The sequence below is a fragment of the Camelus dromedarius genome, chromosome 1, assembly GCF_036321535.1.
Source record: "Camelus dromedarius isolate mCamDro1 chromosome 1, mCamDro1.pat, whole genome shotgun sequence".
Lineage (NCBI taxonomy): Eukaryota > Metazoa > Chordata > Mammalia > Artiodactyla > Camelidae > Camelus > Camelus dromedarius.
In genome coordinates this window covers 38,755,186-38,777,490 of record NC_087436.1, presented here as the reverse complement: position 1 = coordinate 38,777,490, position 22,305 = coordinate 38,755,186, and the positions used below count along the sequence as shown (strand labels likewise).

The 22,305-nt window shown below is 39.0% G+C and overlaps 1 protein-coding gene across 4 annotated transcripts in view; it reads right to left on the bottom strand.

Annotated features, from left to right (window-relative positions):
- PDE5A (phosphodiesterase 5A) overlaps window positions 1–21,709 on the bottom strand; it is a 123,644-nt gene extending 101,935 nt beyond the window's left edge. For 2 of the 4 annotated variants that reach the window (XM_064477434.1, XM_064477467.1), the window contains exons 1-2: window positions 21,035–21,709; window positions 4,852–5,440 (exon numbers count right to left, since the gene is read on the bottom strand). In XM_064477434.1, the coding sequence (XP_064333504.1) occupies window positions 4,852–5,440; window positions 21,035–21,156 (711 nt within the window). In that variant the 5' untranslated portion in view covers window positions 21,157–21,709. Of the gene's footprint in view, window positions 1–4,851; window positions 5,441–19,583; window positions 19,723–20,469; window positions 20,549–21,034 lie in introns of those variants that run through there. The other 2 variants (XM_010985531.3, XM_010985530.3) reach the window with 2 other exon arrangements.
- Between the last annotated feature and the right edge of the window lie 596 nt (window positions 21,710–22,305).

Sequence of the window (22,305 nt, the reverse complement as noted above, 5' to 3'; positions counted from 1 at the left end):
GAATTGTATTCTCAATAATAAAATTGTAATTTTAAGTATAGTGATTTCTTGAGTTCTCTGAGTAATTCTAGCAAATTATTAAAACTAAGCAGGGAACCCCTGAGTTTGTAGTTGGCCAGACATAAGTGTGATCAGCCTGGAGATCCTATTTGTGGTTGACATCTGAAGTGGGAATAATACCGTAGGACTGAGCCCTTAACCTGTGGATTCTGCGCTAACTCCAGGTAGCTAGTGTCAGAATTGAGTTGGATTGTGGGACACCCTGGCTGGTGTAAGAGAAGTGAAGAATTAAGTGACTGTTGTTTGGAAAACCAAACAAGATCTCAAGATCAACATTTGAGGTATTCCTGCCAAAAGTGCCTAACTTGAATCTATTCAAGGAAAACACTCTACAAGATAAGGCCTGTATTCTTCCAAAACATATGTCAAGAATAAGAAACACTGAGAAACTATTCCAGATTTAATGGAGACTAAAGAGATATGACAAATATATGCAATATGTAATCCTGAACCGGAGCCCTGATAGAGGGAAAAAAAAAAACTCTAAAGGGCATTCACGGAACAACTGACCAAATCTGACTATGGACTGTTAGGTAATAGTATTGTATCATAAAATTTCCAGATTTTGATAAATGTATCACAATTGTGTGAGAGAATATTCCTGTTAGAAATCACATACTGAAATATGTAGTAAAACTATCTCCAAATGGTTCAGTAAAAATAATATGCATATGTTACTTACACACATTATACATAGAAAAAGAGAATAATAAAGCAAATGGGGCAAAATATAAACAATGGGAGAATCTAGGTAAAAGGTATACAGAAGTTTCTTATACTGGTCTTGCAACTTTATTTAAAGTTTGAAGTGATGTAACAATAAAAATAATAGGAAACAACACAGCAGGCTTACCAAATTATATGCTAGTTTTCTTCCACAGAGTGGAATACCTAAAGATTATTAGAACACTGGAAAAAAAAATACAGCAGTTCCCAAATGTGTTCCTTGGGGCACAATTATACCATGACAAATTTATCAAAATTAAAACAGTTGCTCTTGTCATTTCTTTCCTAAAATTCATTTTGGAAATAATTCTAATTACTAGAAATTCACTTGAGTAGAAAGTGAGACCTGCAGGGTGAAAGATGGAGAAGATTTATTTACCTGGAGAAAGACTGAAACAGTGGGGATGGGAGGAGTAGCAGCTGTATCTGGAAGGCCACGTGGGTGGCAATGTGACCCTTCCCCAAGACCCTCTTTTTTCTCCCTAGAAATCACGGTATCCAGGGAGTGGTTGTTCCATGGAAATAGGAGAAGAGTCCAAGTTTTGCATTCTAGTTGACTTAGGAAAAAGGGTTACTTAGACAATATAAATCCTTTGACATAGGAAATCTTGAGGAGGCTTAAGGCTTCCAAAGGACATGGAACCAGAAGGCTCAAGGCCATCTGTGATGATTAATTTTATGTGTCAACTTGAGGATAAAACATTATTTCTGTGTGTGTCTGTGAGGATGTCTCCAGAAGAGATGAGCATTTGAATCACTAGAATGAGTCAAGATCATCAATGCCGGTGGGCATCATCTAATTCCTTGAGCGCTTGAACAGAACAAAAAGGCAGAGGAAGGGCAAATTTGCTCTCTGCTTGACCTGAGACATCCATCTTCTCCTGGTCTCCTGCCTCATCCATTAGAGCTCCTAGTTCTGAAGCTTTGGGACTCAGACCCAGACCATAGTTACATCACTATCCAACCTCTCCACCCCCTGCCCCAATTCTTAGGTCTCCAGACTCTGAGTTACACCATCAATTTTCCTGGCTCTCCAGCTTACAGATGACAGCCAGACCATGGAAGTTCTGGGGATCTATAATCAAGTGAGCTAATTCTTATGATAAATCTCTTCTTATTTATCTATATATCTATATATCTCCTCCTGGTTATGTTTTTCTGAAGAACCCACAATCTGATCTAGATATTGAATGATACCTAGTTTTCATATATAAGGAAAATGTCAAACATTTATATAGTTTTTTGATTATTATGTATTAATATCTTATTACTAATAAATGTGGTGCCACATTCAACAAAGTTACATAAATGACGGGATGATGCAGGAGATGATGTGTGACTGAACAGCACTGGTATTTGAGGTCTAAGTTTTGGATTTTGCTTTATATTTCAAATATATGTATGTATTGTTTTACCAGTAATAAAAGAGTTGAAAACCCAACTTTATAACATTCTGTTACAAAATTTTAAGAAGTGAATCAAATGTTTACCATTTCTTACAATGTACTTATCTAGGAGACTATTTTTTCACTCTTAGTTTTAATCTGAGCACTATTATATTTCATGGCCACCTCTTGGTTTTCTATCGCTACATTACAACTTTAAAAGCATTCTGTGGTCAGATAAGCTTAAGAAACATTGCTTATCAGTGTTATTTTACGGCCATATGTAAAGAAAGAGGACTCAGAAAGCATAGACTGTTTTTTTCATATTCTGACTATTTTCACAAAAGGCTATGAGACAGTATTTTGACTATTAAAATTATGAGTGGGCTGAGTAATGAATTATCCACTAGCCAAGTCACTTCCACTTGTTGACACCAATGTAAGTTATGTCACAGATCAACCCCGTGACTTCTAATGAAATTCCTGGGACAGGAATAACTTCTGCAAGGCCATTACAAACACAGATCAAGGGTGTTAAGGGTGAAGCAGCAACATGAGGAATCCACAGGCTAAGAGGCTTCCCTCTGGGGGCACTGCAAATCAAGGACCCTGGGTCTATTTTAGACAACAGGACAAGAATTAAATCATTACTAGCTGCAAAACAAAAACGACACCTTCAAAACTCTAAAGATGGTAAGCAGACTAAACAAAATGCATGTAAGTGAAGAAATTTTCAGGCTGAGAATCTCAGGACCACGCAGACAAATGAAGGCTTTCTCAGCAAAGCTGAACCATATTTATGGTCCTACCATACTTGGGACCATAGTGCCATTGGAAAGCGGAAACCCAGCTGTCACCTAAGACAGGAGCAGAATTCTGCAAATTTGGCAGCAATCCTTCAGCTGTGTCCTTAATACCCCTCTGGAGGCTGCTATGGTGTGATGTTACTACAGAGCTCAAAGAGGTCATGGAGACAGCCCCATGAAGAATCAAAATGGAAAAAACTGTTTGTAGAGAACAGATTCTGAAAAACATCTCCCAATTTAACCTATGTGAACTATCACATCTCCCCACAGATCCCTGCCATCGGTATTCCTCACCAGTTACCATTATTCACCCGACTTCACAACCTGAGTCATCTCCAACTCCTCTTTTCTCCTCACTTCCATCTTCTACTAGCTGCTGAGTCTAGCAGGTTCAACTTCATCTGAAATCCATTCGCTCTATTTGATCTTGAAGGCCAGCGCCCTGGTTCAGGTCTTAACTTACTCAGACTATTAAAATAACCTATCTTCCCGGTGTCCAGGATTTTCCCCTCTAATTCATTTTATGACCACTATAAAATTCATCTTTCTAAAACACAGTCAGAATCAAATCACCTTCAATTATTCCTCATGGCTATGAATCACATACATACTCCTCAGCCTGGAATTCAAGACCCCAGTAATCACCAGTAGCTCCTCAACATCTAAACTGTCTATTATGCACACATTTCCATACAAGCACCACATGGTCCAACTTCCTGTCTCCTCTTCAAATTTCTCTTCACATTTGGATCTCACTGTGCACACAACTCAATCTATTCAGGTCTTATCCATTTTCCAGGGTCTTTATCAAGCATTGCTTCCTCAAAGAAACCTCTCTCCATCTCCCCAGTTAGATGTGATCTCCTTCCCTGAACCTAACACATTTTCCCTGGCATCTATTATGACCTGCTTTCTATTCTACTTACTTATCTTTACTACTATAATTTTCTCTCAATCAATATTTATAAATACAGTATTTCTATGTGCCAGGCACTATATTAGGCATCAGGAATACAGGGGTGAATAAAATAGCTATGACTTCTCAAATTACACAGCAGAGCCTCAAGCTGGCAATACTATGGAAACTTTACTACAATAGAGTTAGAAAAATTATTCTATTAAAGTGGTAGAACATAATTCACAAACATACCAAGTGTCATTCAATTAAGATACTTTGTTTAAAACCCCTAATTCTATTAACAAAATAATAATTTTAAATAAGAAATCTGAAGAATCATACAGTGTAATTTTTACGTCCATAATCAAAGGCCTGTTCATAACTGAACCAAAAGTGGAAGAAATATCGAATCTTCCGATTGAATTATTTTAGGGCAAAAATTTCCATTTTTTGAAGACATCCATAAATTTGTTTGTTTAATAAAAGAAATGAAAAGAAAGGATGGAAAGAAAGACAATCAGATTTTGGTATCAATGGGGCTTCAAATGAATGAATATGATTAACGGAATAAGTGAATTTTAGAAGGTTTGGTTTTCTGACTGTTTTGGGACCTATCATTTTGGAATCTGAGTAAAATCGTCAGAAGTTCATGTGGAGATAACACAGATAGAGATGTGTATAGTCATCAGGTAAAAAGATGAAAGCATACAACTATGAGATGAGCCATGCTAAGTTATCATTAAAGAGAAAAACAAGACAAGATTTCTCTCAGGCTCTTATTCTTGACTTAGCCATCAGTGAAGGAATTCTGGCATTTAAAAGATGGGAAAGTTCCTACCATACATTCTCATTTTAAGTAAGTATGCAAATTAGTACATCTCATTTTCAAAACTCCCCATTATTCACAGTAGTTGTCCAATGCCCCAGCCAGGTTCCACTCCCAACCCCCACTCTGTACTAACAGTTCGTTGTTTACCTCATACGCATCCTTGATGTTCAAGGGCTCACCAAGAGCTGCCACATGTCCCACAATGCCTTTGTTCCATTCCAAGCGGATACAGTTATTTGAAGCTTCTTCCAGTGTTGAACCTTCTGCAACATCAAAGAGGCGGCTAATAAGAAACTTGTCGTTGGAGCTGTCCTCACAGACGAGGAACAGGGAATAGCGGTCAGCGGAGATGAGTCCATGGATGTGTAAGAAAATTTTGTGACATAAGGCTGTGACATCCAAGTGACTGGAAATATCTTTCACTAATTCCAAGAGTCTGGAGCACTGGTCCCCTTCATCATTATCAAACTGTGGGGAGGTTAGAGGCATCTGTTCCTTCTTTTCCGAGTCAGAGAGGAAGCTCACAGTTCCCTCAGAATCCTTGACAACAATGGGTCTAAGAGGCCGATCAAACTCGGAGGCAGAAATTTTCCTGGTTGGTGTTCCAGGAACACTGCTATCTGCACGGGGACTCTGCTGTGAGGGGCAAGAGCAAGATTCTGGGTGGCCTCTGATGCCTTCCTTGCACACAGGAATGGTGTGAACTCTCTCAGCAAACCATGCATTGACCATTTCTCTGCAGGAAAGAACATGTACACACATTAAACATTTAAGGAGAGAAGGTGCTGTCCTCACCGTAAAGCTTCTAAAAATCCCCTCATGGTAAACTGATGAGATTATAATCCAATTTGTCATAGAAAATAAAAACAAGATGGTTTATTTAGGACAATTTTATTTGGAAAAACTGTGGCGGACAATTGCTTCAATGAAAATTTTAATAAGGTCTGACTTCTATATACATATATTTTCAGATACATGTTTTACAACACATCAAGTGTCAAGTCTGCTCCTCTCACAATCAGTTTGTATCAAAGTAAAAAAAAAAATCTGACAAGTCTTAGGAGAACATAAAAATGGAAAATAATGTGCTATTTAAAATGCACCTTGTTCTGAAGTTGAATATTTTTAAAAATTTACCTAAATTTGGCTAGCCAATATGCTTAATTTTTAGATAGTTTTTATCTACAGCACTATATATAGATTATATTTAGAAAGGGAAAAGGAAAATGTAAACAATTTGATCTGGTATGTAGTAGAAAGATAGACTTCTATTAGTATCATTCTAATAATGCTTGTTCAAGTAATGGTAAAATGATGATCTCTTCTTCTAGATTATCTACTCCTTTCATAAAGGGCGAAAATTAAAAAGTAGGCAATAACTGGCCTAGAGAATTCAGGCCAAGAGGAATGAAATTATTTATGTTGTTAATGCGCCAACCTATGAAGAAATCTAGCTGAGCTAAAGCATTCACAGTAGGTGATTTTTTAAAATAAATATACCAGATCATACACATCCAAATGATTATTGTTCAATTCAAGTAATTCCACTTGGAAAGATGTAATCTTACACCAATTGATGGTGCTATTACGTTAGACATTTTTGGAACTCTTCTTCTGAAACTAGCTTCTAAAAGAAATTAATAAGCCATATAGGAATATTAGTTTTATCTAAAAGTTAGATCTTGTTTTTCACTAAGCCTTCCTCTCAAAACAAGCAAAACCACAACAAATCTGAAGAAACAGCTAACTTAATATATATCTTAAGGATTAGACTTGACTTTTTCCAAAACTAAAATTTACTTCCAAAAGACAAAAACTTGCTACCACCGAGGATATTTAAAAGAACTCGTCTTATAGAGCAATGCAGCCTCCACTCCACAGTGGCTTATTGATCATTTTCACCAAACAGCCAGGATGAAAAAGTTGGACAATGCACCGTTTTGGAGAGTGTCAGGACACAGACACTCTCCAATCCTTCTGGCTGCTGTAAAAATTGATATCACCTCTTTGGAAGGCAAGTAGGCGATAATCACCTCTTCAGAAGGCAAGCAGGCAACATCTAACGAGTTTTAAAATACATTTATCCTTTGTTCCAGAGGTTTTTCACATGTGGCAAAGGAAGCACGGGGATATTTATTTACTGTGGTATTGCTTGTTATAGCAAAGATAAGAAGCAACCTAATACCACCTATAGAAGGGGGGCAAATCACATCATGGCACATTTATAAATGTAACATTAGGCAGACGTTAAAAAATGGTCATAGGTACTGATATCAATGATAATTTGAATTATAATTAAGTGAAAAAAGGTGCAGAAAGAGAAGAGTTTGCCTTTTTTCGGAGTCTCTACTAAGTCTTACACTTATGGAATGTTCCCTTAATTATTTTATTTTGACCAACAATCTATTGTTTGGTAAATATCCCTGAAATGGTACTGATCTAGAATGAAATGGGTCAAAAAAAAAAAAAAAAGATAACACAGATGTTATCAGGATTACCTCAGGATTATCCAATAATTCCAAGTGTTAGATACAGTTATAAATTTTAAAGCTTTCTTTAAAAAGCAATGTAGTAGGTAAATAGACTGCACAGATCTCCAGTGTGTACCTACAGCACAGAGTTTTTAAAAATATAATTGTCCTAATGTTTTATAAATGCATGATGAGAGCAGACAATGATATTAAAATAATGCTGTATCTCAAAGACTTCAATAGAAATGAGGGGACATACTTTGGAAAGCACTAACTTAACCAAAATCATGGTAGTGGGGCAAAGACACTGATGTCAGAAATGCATGTGAATCTGTCAGAAATGTACAGAAAGCATCTGAATAAAGTTGTTTTGTAAAATGTAAAGAAAAAAGCAATATGTTTAAATTAAGATATCTCACGTGATTTAAAAATACATGTATACAACTTAAATTGTCAAATCAATATAAAAATAGGCATTTTAACTATTTCAGCTACAAACCTAAAACCTCAACTTATTTCTTCTCATTGGAAACTGGTGATCAGCTTTTTAATTTTTTAGTCAAACCACCTACTTGACCACTCCATGTGAATGTCTAAACAGACACCTTAAAATGGTGACATCAGAATTCTAATGCCCGACCTGTCACCTTGCTCCAACCTCACTCCCTGCCAGTCTTCCTCATATTAATAAATAGCACCATCACTGCCCTAGTTACTCAACCAAACATCAAGGAATTACTCTGAATTTCTGTTTCCTGTATCTCTCACATCCAATCCAGCAGCCAAGTCCTGTCAACTCAACTTCCAAAACCTTATACCCCAATCTGTTCATTTCTATCTCCTGTAATACCTCCCTGGTCCAGTGGACTATGGCCACAGCCCCTTAAGTAGTCTATTACACTGGTCTCCTTTCAATCCATTCTCCATACAGCAACCAAAATAATCTTTGAACAAAGAAAACCTTAACATCTTAACTATCCTTCTTGGCTCCTCACTGACTTGAGAATAAAACCCAAACTCCTTCAACCCCCACCACAGTCCCCCTCACCCACGCTGACCCCTGGGTGCTCCTCAACCACACCAAACTCAACGGCGCCCAGTCTGGAATGCTCTCCTCACCTGCACCTGGCTGGGCACAGCTCCTTCATCCCCTGTGCAGACAGGCCTTCCTTGATCACTCCACCTCAAGTGGCCCCGGCATATTCTGTTCCTCCCCCAACACTATCTGATCTTATTCTTGTCTATTTTTCTTGCTTATTAATCTGTTGGTTTATTGTCTGTTTCCTCCAAGTAGATGTAAATTCATAGTTGTCTGTCTTGTTGGTGACTGCCTCCCTGTCCTTAGAAAAAGCCTGTCATGTAGTATATCCTCGATAAATATTTGAGTGAATGAATAAATAAATAAAGGCTCCCACATTAATCACATTAGAAAGGGCAATGATCTTTTGCGTATCTGAACGCTGGAATATTTGTTACAGAAAATCAACACTGCACTTTGGCTATTAACGTTCATTATCCCTTGGGTGTAAGCCTCATAACTGACCATGGCTAATTTCCCCTCACACACCCTGCAGGGCCTAATCTATGTCTGAAGTAGAGCCACTGCCCCCAAATTCTTTGTTAGGTGATTTATATTATTATATTTAATTGTCTCACAAGTGTTTCATTTCTAGATATTTTCTTGGAGAGATGAACTCAGTATTAAATGACACAGGAAAAGTACATCTAGTATAGTCAGTCATTCAGTCACTACCAGTCATGGGAGGAAGGGTTTTCTGATGACCACATTATTGATTATCTGAGTCCCTGTAGATACAGGCCTGCTCAGGAAAACACGTTGTCATAACATCAAAACAATCACCTATAATCCAACCACAAATAAAATTAAATTGTCTCTCACGTGTCTCCCCCTTCAGGCAGCCCTTGAGGTTTTGCAGTGCATGACCTATGTTGCTGTATGACGTGGGCCTTCCTCCTTAAGACTAATGTCTATCATCTCCTTTTCATTGTTTTTTAATGTTTCAGTCTCTGCAAATACAAATCACCTGCAGACTGAAATTTAAATTCTTACATAAGATACAGAATTTCTAGTAGATAAAAGTGATGTTGAGAACTGTTCCAATATTCCATAAAACCACTGATAATTAAGGGTTATGCCCAATTAAAGACCAGACAACAATTAAAAGAAGAATCAACAAGGACAATAACATAATAAATACCTGCAAAGAGAATTCTCTTCAAATAACTACATTAACAAAGACTCTTCAAATTCTCTTCAAATAACTAGATTAAGAAAGGCTTTTGGAAAAACTCATGAAGTCTTCAAATATTAATTCAAAAAAACTATCTTGCGGGAAAAAAAAGACTCCTTATGATTACGCTGCAAAAGTCAAACAAGAAGTAAACATACTGTTCACGGTATTGTCTTGCCAGAAAATTGTTTATTCTGCAAATTAGCCTGGAGTTTTTATTATAACCTAAATTTTATTAAATCTAAAATAAGATAAATTTACTTTCATAACTTATAGTTCCATTTTTCAAGATAAAGTTCCAATCGAAACTTTTCATTGATATTTTACCATTTTAATTGGATTCACTTTTAAGTGTCCTTTTTTTCTAGAGTGAATTATTTTCATGAAGACCCTTGAGTGTGTCTGGGACTATGGTGGACACGAGGGAGGCAGGACTGAGCAAACCCAGACAAATCACAGAGTCACTTCTCCTCCCCAAAGTGAAGTTTATATTGTGTCCTGAAGTTAATTTATATACATCCTGAATTCTTCTATCATATGAAGTTATATGTAACTGCATACAAATGAATAAAGATGGAAAGATGGACATGTCAAATACGAGGGTAAAAATACCAGATGGGATTCAAGAAACTTGGTTTCTGACGGGACAAATCACTCCTGTGGCCTGGGATAGGATCTCTACTTTCCCTCCTTTCTCTTCTTTGATTCTATGAGGTTTTGAAAAGTATTTACATTAGTGATACTGGAAGGGGGAAAAAAGCACTATTCTGTTTAAACCTATTTTCTGCATTATGCAGCTAAATTAAATGGTTGAACTAAACACATTCTGCTAGTTGGTAGCAAGGCCAGGAATCAAATCCAGGTCTCCTAGTCCAGGTCTTATGGCCTACAAGAATGTAAAAGTTCTCAGAACATTGATGCTTATTATGAAGAAAACACACCATGACATCTAGCTGCATCTGAAAGAGTCAAAATCAAATTTAAACACACAAGGCAAAAAGAGAATAAAATAACACATTCTCTAACTTAATTCTTTCTGTCCAGATCATAAAAGAATGGCACACTAAACCACTGAGGTAAAAACACTGCCTCAAGGGACTCAGAGAACAAAGATTCTTAACGACAGTGTCTTGAAAAAAATCTGACTGAATCCCATGTCTACCTGAAGACAGGCCATGGTTTATAAAACTAAAAAGATGCACTGAAAAGAATGTATTAATAAATGTGTTAAAGAAAAGAGTAATTCTTACGGCTGCTAGATTTGGCAAATAAAAATACAGGACATTGAGTTAAAGTTGAGTTGCAGATTAAAAAATGAATAATTTTTTAGTATAAGTAGTATCTAAAATTCAGATTTTACTGGGTGTCTTGTATTTTAGTTGGCCACATTAGTCATTCGATACTCTGTTTTTCCCAACTGAAACTGCTGGTAGCTAGACAACAAAGAAAAGGTAAGGTGTTCTATGAAGCATACTAATGAGCTCCAAGCTATCAAATCACTAATACTGATTTTATCATCAAAAGAACACAAAGGATCCTGTGTACCACACTCTGATCCCGTGTATGATAGTTGAACCTTTTAAAAGCTCTTGGATTAATACCCTGTAGCATAAAATTCTTCCTTAAATCAAACCTTTTCATTTTACTGTCAAAAACGTACCATATAATTAATAGTGAAAAAGCAAATTGCAACCTACTTATAAATGGGATATTGACTAATTGCTAAAAATCCTTGCAACTACAAAGTACCGAAAGGCTGTGGTTTTCAGCCATAAATCCCAAATTCTCATCTATATCTTAGCATTTGCTACTAATGGAATCTATGACCAGTGGCAATTTTCTTCTTCTTCTGAGTTTCAATTTCTTCCTCTATAAAACAGGGAAAACACTGCCTGTTCTAACTTCTTCATGAAGTGCTAGGTGCTGTCTTCAGCAGGGTATATAAAATCAAGAATACTAAACTGGCCATCCAATTCCAGCTACAAGACCACACACAGATGTGTGACTGAACCAATCACAACTTCTCTGGAGCTCACTTTCCCTGATGTACAAGCTCTTCATTGCAAAAATGGGCAGCTGTAATTAACAGGCCACAAAGGCCATGGAGATGCCTACAATGGCTTACATCATCAATAGGCCAGGAGGCAACGATTACGAGGTCAGTCAACTCTCACCTCTTTTTGCCCTTCAGTTTCCTCATTTTTAATTAGGGGAAAGATTTCTTACTCCTTTACTCACCACACAGAGTTGATATATGAGTCCAGTTAGAAAATGCATGTGGAAGCACTTCAAATTAGAACTGAAAAAACACAGGCTCCCTAGACCAATAACTACACTCAAGTATGACATAATTTTCTGAATATTAAGAGCTGAACATTTAGTTGAGAAGAGTCAATGCTAGAACATAACTTGTTTTTCTACTACTACTCAGAAATTTTTTAAAAAGTAAGTTATAAAATGAGGGATGATTTTTTTCAAGATGTCAAACATTTTTAATGTTTGACAACAAGTGTGATAAAGTATACAACTAATCACCGATGATGACAATCATAGCAATATTTCATAATAACCATAATTATAAACTGGAGAGTGATTTTAATACTTGATAAAACAATACTTTAACACTCTGCTATAGGAGATTTGGGGATGAAAGTTGGTCCATTTTAGTTCCTACCCAAGGGGACTTCCTTGGGGAGATTCTATAAGTAGTAGGTTGATACCTGGACCTTGAGGATGCTACCCTTGAGTGGTAGCATTTGGAGAGATTTGAAGGGTGCCACAAACAAAACAGAGTAAAAAGGTACAGGCCCTGAATGAGCCACAAAACACAATGCATGATCATGTTTTTGAGTCTTCTATTAAAACATCACCCCTTTTCCTTTCTCTCTAGTCTTTTTAATGTGAATTAACCCCTAAAACCAGAATTACAAAGAGCATACTAATTTCCTGTCTGAAAAGGGATCATTGATAACTTATTTAGAAGTAGGCTAAAATTATCTGCAGGAAACACAAACAAAAAATAGTTCACATAAAATATAATGTTAGATATTTTTCCTGCTCTTGGATCCTAATTTTACACAGTTTTAGTTGTGGTGTTTGTATAACTTGACCTGGAGCCACTACTAGTAATTGGAAAACACTTAGAGAAGGAAACTGTTCCATCTAAGAAGCTGATATTCTGCTCTCTGGGTGAGAATCAAGAATGCTTAGAACTGAGAGAAGTTTTTAAACTCATTTATGAATTTCTCTGTCTTGATTTCTCACGCCCTCCCATCTCTCATTTTAAAGCCAAGTTTTATTAACCTAAGCTGGCCACAAAGCTGGGAACACAATCAGGAGGTCTGGACTCCCATTCCAATTCCCTTTCCAGTACCTCACACAATCCACAATAGGTTCTCTTCAAAACATTAATAAAAATTCATCTGAAAAATGAGAAGGTGACCTTCTCACAAAGTCTATTAAATCCCTGTTCTGTTGTTCTAATTCTCACTTACCAGAATAAGGGAATGACTCTCAAAGTCTGCACTTACATTTAAGACACTGATGATTCTCAAGGTAAAATAAATAGTAACCTACTGAAAATCACTCTAAAAAAAGTTAGGGAAATATGCATTATTTCCTTTTAATTTCTTAAGAACCCTAGAAGTAAATGCTATCATTTCCATTTTATAGACAAAGTAAATAAAGTACCTAAGGTCATACTCTTAGAAAGAAGTAGCTCTGGTGTTGAAGCTTAAATCTGTCCTATCTGAGGCCCTTACCCACCATAAATAGAAATAAATTTTAAACGGTTCAAAACAATGGCTTCCAACCAAACAGTGGTGCCAGTCTTTGGGAAGCATTTAGAAATATGTGTCACAATGATTGGGGTGCACTGTCAGTGTCTGGGGCCCAGGGATGTTAAATATCCTACAACATGGTAAACAGCTTCTCACAACAACAAGAAGTGACACCACCAAATGCCAAAGAGCATCCAATTTAAGAAGCACTGGTTTAGATGAATAAAAGATTAACACACTATAACAGGGTATTAAATGACACAGGGGAGGTCTGGGGCACCTCCAAGTAATTCTGCCAATAATCTCTATTCTGATGCTACAGTGAGTAGTTCACTTGCTTCTCTCATGGACTGGAAACAAACACTACCTAAAGTTATTTAATATTGTGAGATTTCTCCAGCTCTGAAACATGAGACAAAATATATTGGGACAAAATATAAATAAAATGCAGAACTGCTTCATACGGTTTTACATTCAAATTTGAGAGTTGTAAGTGACATGTTTTGTAATTTTCCATGCATGTACAATCACGTATAAAAAATGTTCCTTAAAGGAAAACCTACTTACATCTGAAAGAAAACACACTAACCAAAATCTATGCTGTAAATATATAAACTGATTTGTTTTGCAATTTAGATATGGGAGAGACTGGACTGGACTGGCAAGTCTCAACTGAGGTATGAGAAGCCCTAAGAGTCCAAAGCAAGTATGTTTTGAATGTCTATACTGTTTCTATGAAAATGTTTTAATTTTGTGTTTTTATAATAATACAATTAAAACCAAAAAAGGTGGAAGAAGTATACCTTATTACTGGGATGACCACCTTATAACCAAATATTATCCTGCAATTTTAGCGGTCAGGTTTATATTGTGTTATACTGCCGCCCAATGGTTCTGGAATAAAGAGAAAATAAAAGAGGTAGACTTGATATGCAAATATGCTTTCAAGCCAAATAAAACCCAAAAGATGGTATGCTGTGTTACAGGAATAAAAGTTTCATGACTGTTAAGAGACCCAGTGGGAGAAATTAATCATCACAGGGCAACTGCAGCAAAGGCAAGCTGATCTCACCAGACCCACACTGGGTACTCGGGGCCATATTCACTCTGCAAGGATGATTTAATGAATGCTGTCAATTTGCATTTGGCTAGAGTTTTATCAATTTATTTGTAACTAACTTATACATTTATTTTGGCATTATAGTTGCATAAATGCTATAACTATGATTAAATTATACCTACTCTTAAGAATTCCACATTTAAATAACATTAAAATAAAACAAAGTCAATACTAAGTATGGCAGATATCTGGAACTTCTGGGTGTGCTCACATCACTTTCTTTTGGGACTGCTCCCCCAACCCAGTGACATCACACTATGGGTTACCTGCCCCAATAAGGCAGTGAGACAACCCTATTCTTCCAGACAAATGATTGGTCCAGAGCAGAGAAGTGATGCAAGGCCAAAATAATTTTGAGAGGACTGATATAGATATGGTACTTCTCAAACATCAGAAGTATAAGATCCACATAAACTTGCAAGAAACTTTTCTAGTACATAAAGAAAGCATGCAGGAGATAAAGTCAACAAAAAATAGGGCCAAAAGGATAGATCGATGAATGGATGGACAGGAGGAAGGAAGAAAGGATGGATAGATAGACTGAAGGAAGGACAGACAGATTAGACAGATCTACAGACAGAAAGACAGAATCTTGACAAAATTATTTCATCAGCTGAATTTCATATGCACGTCAATCCCCCAGGCTCGTCAATTATGTGAGTCAATTTTATATGAGTTCAGTTGGGTTTCTGTCACTTGTGACCAAAAACTTTCTCACTAAGATACTGGAGATCACTAAGAATGTCTGTCTTTAATAGGGGAACATCACTTCAGTTTGAGAAACACAGGATTACATAATCCCCTCCAACTCTAAGTTCAAAGATTCTGTGTGTGTGTGTTATAATTATTTCATCAGCCTAAAAGGTCATGATCTTTTCTCTTCTTATAGCCTCAGCACAGTTATTCAACAGAAACTATTTTTTAAAAAAATAGTTATCACTAGGGATATAATCATCAGATGGGGAGCCCTTTTCTCCCAAGTTTACATGTAATGAAATTATTCAGAGAAGACAGTTTGCAAGAAGTTAATCTTACTTTGTAATTCAGAATCAAGGGAAATGTCTCAAAAAATACAGAAACGAACAGTGGCACCTAAGACTTTAAAAAGCATGTTCACTACAAACTACAAATAGGGGATATGAATATATATATCTTTAAAGGCTTCTTAGAATATTTATCAGAATCATTCTTATAAACTTAATATTCAGTTTGCTTTACCTGCCTTAAATTTCCTTGGCAAAAGATACAAATTCCTACCAGTTAGAGAAAATGAATAAAGCACTTACACCATGAAAAAAAAATGATTCAAAATAAAATGAGAATACCAAGTCAATAAATAACAGTACAGAGCTAAATATCAAATGAATGACTCATGTGGAAAAAGTTTCTTCAATTTTTATTCTTAGGTATGTACTTCACAGGCTTTTTTTTTTTTAAACTAAGAACCAGATATAAGAGATATTTCCAAGGCTACATCAGTCAGCTATAACGCTAGTCAACTGAATCTATATCTGTCCAGCTAAACTAATTTCATAGAAATCCTGCAAAGTCAATATCTAGTCTGCATCCTAAATTCAAAAATTAAGTCATTTTTTAACCTTTCAATATCAATCAACTCAGTGATTTATTTAATGCCCTCAATCCCTACTAAAGACTTTTATACTAGGAAGTTTCTATCCTACAATCAACCCTGTGAACAAAGAACAAATCTAACTCAACACAACAGTTACAGGTTTAATGAATCGTTAGATTGAAAACTATTCTGAGGATAAACTAATAAATACCAAGCAGTTCTTTTTTTTTTAAGCGTTTTCAATTATGAAAAAAAAATTTCCCAAGCATTATTAAAATGTACTAGGAAGTTCAAGCAATTTTCAGTTAATTTGCATTTTCAAATCTAGAGGAAGGGATGCAACCTAGTAAGACATATTCTCTGCAATCAGTAAGGGCAAAGGTACAAGCTTTACCTATCCAACTTGAAAGCACTTCCAAAGATTTTCAAAGAAATGATATGAAACCAGACTCAAATCATTTCTTTAGGTGGAACTATTTAAAAAGGAAATTTTGTTGCACAGTATAATCAAAAGGCTAAAAATCTGCTCATCCTTAGGTGCTGAAGATGATATTATGAAAATATTGGCAAGTTCTACAAATCTTCAGATCACAAACTGAAAAAAAAAGCTACTGAATTGTACCAGAAGCCTATTTAAGTTTATGTTATACTAAGCAAATAGATTTACTTTGAGATATCTATGCCTAATTGCCACTGCATTAATTCTACCACAGTTTTGGGAATCATTATTTTGTAAGATGGGCTCTGAACTGGATCTGAATACAAAACTTTGAGAACACTATGAGCAATGAGAAACATCATTTCAGAGACTCCTGTGGATTTTTCCAGATTCAATCCTATCTAAATTCAATCCACATGAGCACTTTTAGGGCACTAAAAAAGTTACCTTAGAACTGGCTATATAAACCCTGATTATACGTAATACAAGGATAAAAGGACATTATTGCACCAGAATTACCATAATAAAAATATTAGAAATAGTATCAAAGTCAGACTGAGCCAATACCCACAGGGTTTTATTACCTTCAACACTAGCGACTATTTAACAAAACATGCTTAACAAACCTTTTGTCTGAAAACTGCAAAAAGTTTATATTCCTATATGATGATCAAAAAATTTTAAGATTGAATAGCAATATTTATTTTACACCCATCATCTGATTTGAAGATAAATATCTTGCAAATAAAAACATTACAACTTTTAGAGATGAGAAAAAAACTATGGTGAAAAAAAAAAAAAAAAAAAAAAAAGAAAGAAAGAATCCCAAACACATGACCCGGAACATCAACTAATTCACTACAGCTTTGCAGTGTCAAATAAAAAGTCTATCATAGAAAAACTACATAGGAGTGTAAAACTTCTGTTTCTGGACTTTGACCCAAGCAGTCATAAAAAGCTGTCCTCACTTACTATCTCCTATTTCCAGTATATGCCAAATATTCTCAAGCTTTTGCCTAGTACAAAACAAAAGCAACAAAGTCAATCATATTACCCCTATAATACTAAATGACCTAAAACATTGCCCATAATCACAAAGCTGATTAGAAACTAATGAAAGGGAAATTATTCTAATAAGATGTCAAGAATAACAACAGATGTTAAAGTGGCATTAGCAAGAGAAAGGCTTCATCTCTGAATGCTTGAGCATTAAAGCCCTTAATGAATACAGCATCTCAAGCCTGAAGGACTGCAAAATTTTCTACAATGGCAAGGGTGGGAGTTTTCCATAGGTTGTAGTTTCTAGCCTCAAATTGATTTATATGCCAGTTGCTTATGCAATGAATTGTTCAACTGACACTCAAATTTACTTAAACAGGTTGTGATTGCTAAAAAGCACCTATTTTTGTGCTTCACACTATAGCTTTTAGGTAGGTGCTTAGCTCTGTCTTTGAAGGTAATTTTGGAAACAATGTGCAAACAATGTAACATAGTGGTAATAATTGCTTTAAGGCCAATCAAAATTCACAGGTGTTTAAATGAAAGTTTAGGAATGCCAGAACTTTCCTTCCATTCAATGACTACTATTGAGTGCATATGATTCAGTCTGGAGATAGGGATAGAGAAGCGTGCATGAATATTAAACAATAATTAAATCAAATAATGTAGAAATAGTTCAATCAATGAGCCTGTTTATAGGCACAGATGGCCAGTCTAAGTGAATTCAAATTTATTTTAAATCTTAAAACATGCCAAATGCCTCTATACAAATATTGTTTCATGGGCTTCCTGAATCACATGCAGTATTCATTTTACACATACAAAATATAACAAAAGAGAAAAAAGCAAAGTAATGCCAGTTTCTTGTTAAAAACAAAACAAAACAAAACTCAGCTGTAAAGCTAAAGTGTCTGCAATAAGTTTACCACAATCATGTGAATCACACTGGGTTTAGCAGTCTCGCGTTTTTATAATCAACTAATGTCCAATTTCTCTTTCTTATTTTAAGTCTCCAATTAATGCCACCAAATACAAGCTCAAACTGCAATATTGTTTCTTGAAAAAAACCTCTGGCTGCACACAAGCCTTAGATTATATTCTTCATACTGACAACTTTCATTGCTTTATACCTTCTAAAATTGAGGGCCTGCACAACTCTTGAGTATCTTACACTTTCGTTTTCCAACTTGTACGCAACATAAACTCTTCAGACACACACATATATATCATAGAAAGCATTCGGCCTATTGTCAACATCAACTATAACATAAAAACCCTAAGTGAAGAAAAAGCCTTTAATGGAGTCTCAGCTGATCTAAATTTTACACTAAGCAGTGTAATTTTGAGAATTGGGATTTTAATCCTATTCTACTTGGAAGAAAAAATAATGTGAAAAGAAATGTAACTTAACTATTTCAATTTACTTTCAGAAAAAAGTTACATTTAAAGTTTTGGCAGGCTCTGAAAGTGAAATGTTTTTATGTGAGTTAAAAACTACCGCCGATCTCAAATTTATGTCTTCAAAGGGAGAGGGGAGAAAAAAAGAAAAAGGACATTTATCCTAATTTTATTTTAAAACAAATAATTTTGTTCTTTCTTAATAATCTGCCTAAGGAACATCCCCACACTTAAAAAAATCAGCCTAGTTCCCCTGCCCACTCCCCATTCTATACGCTATAATTCAATAAGGGCAGAAGGGTGGAATTGTGAAAGAGTGAAAGGAAACTGGGGACAGATGGCCTCGGAGGAAGTAACCTCTAAAAAACTGTTGGTCCCCAGCGATCGATAATTCCAGACTTAAGATGGTCTTAGTGCCTCCCTATAAACTCGCTGAAAAGTACCCTTTGAAAAGAAACCACTTTCCATTCAGGGTTTATCCTCTGGTGGCTCCAGATTTAGTATTTTAACGGAAGGCGAAAGCGGGGAAGAGGATTTTAAAAGGAAGGCGGAATAATTAAACAGAAGAGATAAGATTTGTCCCGAACCCATCGTCTCGGCTAACCCTCCCCCCGAAAATGATCAAATCAACACCAACTCTGAACGCTCGATAGGAGAAACAGGGTTAAAGAGTCCTATGTAAGACTTCAAAGCAATACATCCGCAAGAGGAAAGGAAAACAAAAATATCATTGAGTCTATTTTCAATGAAGCATTGCCCCGTCGGTGTGACGCGGGCGCTACCATCCAGCACCCGGCCCCCACCGCACCCCTGGGGAAAGTGGGAAAGGGGGATGCTGAAGGAAGTACCTTGTCTTGTCTCCAAAAGGCAACATAGCAAAGGTGGGAAGTTCGTAGTGTAGACCATGCGGCCTCGGCGGCCCCTAGACTCCAGGAGGTGCCCGGGGGCGACGACGCGCCCAGGTGAGGCCGGCGACTCGAAGCCGGTTCCTCTACCGCCCCCGCCGTAGCGCCACCGCCCGCTGCTGCCCACTTGCCCCGCGCTGCGCCGCCCCCTGGCGGGGAGCGCCCGGCTGAGCCGCAGCCGCGCGCCGGCGGGTGGGAGCCCAGCTCCGAGCCCCGGCCGGCTCCTCCACCATCACCTCCCCGCGTGCGTCTCCCTCCCCGGCCGAGGCGGCCAGCGCCAACTACCCGAAGGCTGCTGCCGGGGGCCGGCGACGGCGAGGTTCCGGCCCTTTCTCCAAAGGCGTGCGTCCGGGAGTCAGCCCGAGTCCACGCGCAGCAGCCTTGCCCTCGCCCCGGCTTCGCACCAACTCCTCAGGCTAGTAAGCACCCGTCCGCCACTCACTCTCCACCCCACCCTCCTACTCCCTCGGCTTCAGTCTCAATTCTTCTCCAACTCTCCCGCGAGCGTTTCCCACGCGCGCTCCGACTGCCCCCTGCGCCGCCGCCTCCCAAAGGACAGGCTCCCTCCTCCCCGCCCTCTGCAACGGCCGCCCCGGCGCTTGGCTCCGGATCAGGAGGAGCTGGCCTCTGGGGTCGCCTCGGGCCACGCGGGTCCTGACACCTCTCGGGGTCTGCTCCCCGCCAAGCCTCCCCGGTGTCCTTTGTGTGCGCGCCGCAAACCCCTCCGCGTAGCCTGTTCCGCGGCGCCGCCTTGCGCGCAAAAGCGAAGGAAAGGAGGAGCGCGGGACAATCAGGGGACTGCAGGGGGGCAAAAGGCGACAGCACTCACTCTGGGAAGGTTCCGGCATGTTGCTGCCTTTGGGCTTCCCCGTGGTCTCGCCCCTACCCGGGCTTCCCCGCCCCGCCAGGGCCGGGGCAAAAGGGGACGGGGGGAGGAGCGCAGCCGCAGGGACCGCGTTGGAAATGGTGCTTCCGGAGCTGCAGGGAAGGGGCTCAAAAACTGTTTTGGTTTCGCTAAGAAGATTTAGGGAAACCAGGATGCTAGAGAAGGGCCAGAGGAAGGCCCGTGAACGCGGACATATGAAAATAATCTTACTCCCAGACAATATCAGGACTGCCGGAGTGGGGGTGGGGGGGGGGCGGCACGTACATACTTGTATTTGAACTTTGTGACCAGGTTGGATCGTATCCGACTCTCGGGTTTTTGGACTGTACTCGCCTAAAAGTAGAGGTCTCTACACCGTAACAGGATCAAGGACCTACTTCAAAAGCAAAGGGCCTGAGAGCCGAGGCTGTTTAATGGTTAACGAAAGGGAAAAATCAATAGGGTAGGGAGACCAGCCCCAAGTCACGCTCCATGCCCCGGCCGGGTCTTCTGTGGGTCCTCTTCTTACCTGGTGGCTTTCCTAACAAAGTAAGAAGAGGTAAAGTCCCAGTGATCGTCCAGCCACGCTTCTACCGAGTCCCGGTCCCACTGCTGCTGCGGGAGCGCGGAGCCGGGGCCGGCCGGCTCCATGGTCAGCGCGGCGCGTCTCTGCTGCTCGCTGGTGCTGGTTTTCCACCCCAGCTGGGGTCCCTCCCTCGGAGGAGCGGCACTCTGCCTGGAGACCCTCCCCCTTCGCCTTAGCTGCAGTCCGGCCGGCTTTCGGCGAAGCTGCTCCGGCACAGGGCCAGCCTCCTGCCGCGCCCCGCCTCTCTCGGTCTTCACAGCTCCCAGGTGTGGCGGGCGGGGCAGGGTGCAGCAGCTCCGCGCCTTCCCTGGGATCTGGCTCTCGCAGTCTCCAGATTCCGAGGCGGCCACGGCGGCTACTGGCGAGCTCTCCGGAAGCCAAGTGGCCAGGGCTAGAAGGTGGCCACGCGGCCGCTGGGGTGCGCTGTGTGCCAAGCCGGCTCCAGACGAGCGCGCAAAGGTGACTGTGGGTGTGTTCGCTGAGCGTCCCACTCTAGGAAAGGGAAGGTCGCGCAGTGGAGACCCATCCCAAGCCCAGAAAGCGGCAGCTAGGGAAAGTTCGCCCGAAAGCGAGAGATGGTGCTAGCCTGGGCGCTCTTCCTCGAGCTTAGGAGAACAATGACCGTCCCGCCTAGCTTTCCGCCAGCCCAGCGCGTCGGTCTGGGAGGAGCCGGGACCGATCTTTCCCGGAGCCCAGCCATCGCGGTGGCTCAAAGCGCCCCAGCCAACGACCGCGCCCGGCTAAGGAGAGTTGGGGCGTGTGTCACCAAAACAAATTAGCGGGTCCTGGTGGTTAACTTCCAACAAAGCCATTCTCGTGCTTAATGTTAATAATAATAATAACAATAATTATAAATTAAGTGCCTTTGCATCAAAGGCTTAATTTGCATAAACTCCTTTTCATGAGTGGAAAAAGATTTTCTGGAAGAAGGAAAAGATAAATTGAAACAGTAATCATGGATGGTTTGTGTATGAAGTCGGAAAACAAGGGTGTCTCCATACAATTAGGTTAACTTGAGAGTAGGGTACAGTGCAGAGCAGCCAGTTAGCCCAATTTTAAATTAATTCGTCATTTATGTTGAACCGAAATTAATACACACAACCACGAAAAAAGTATCCGTTTAAAACGGCTCAGCCTTCCTACCCTTTGTCCTATCCCTATCATACTTTACAAAAAAGAATTAGTGTCTTCCTTTGCTTTATCCTCATCCTTAT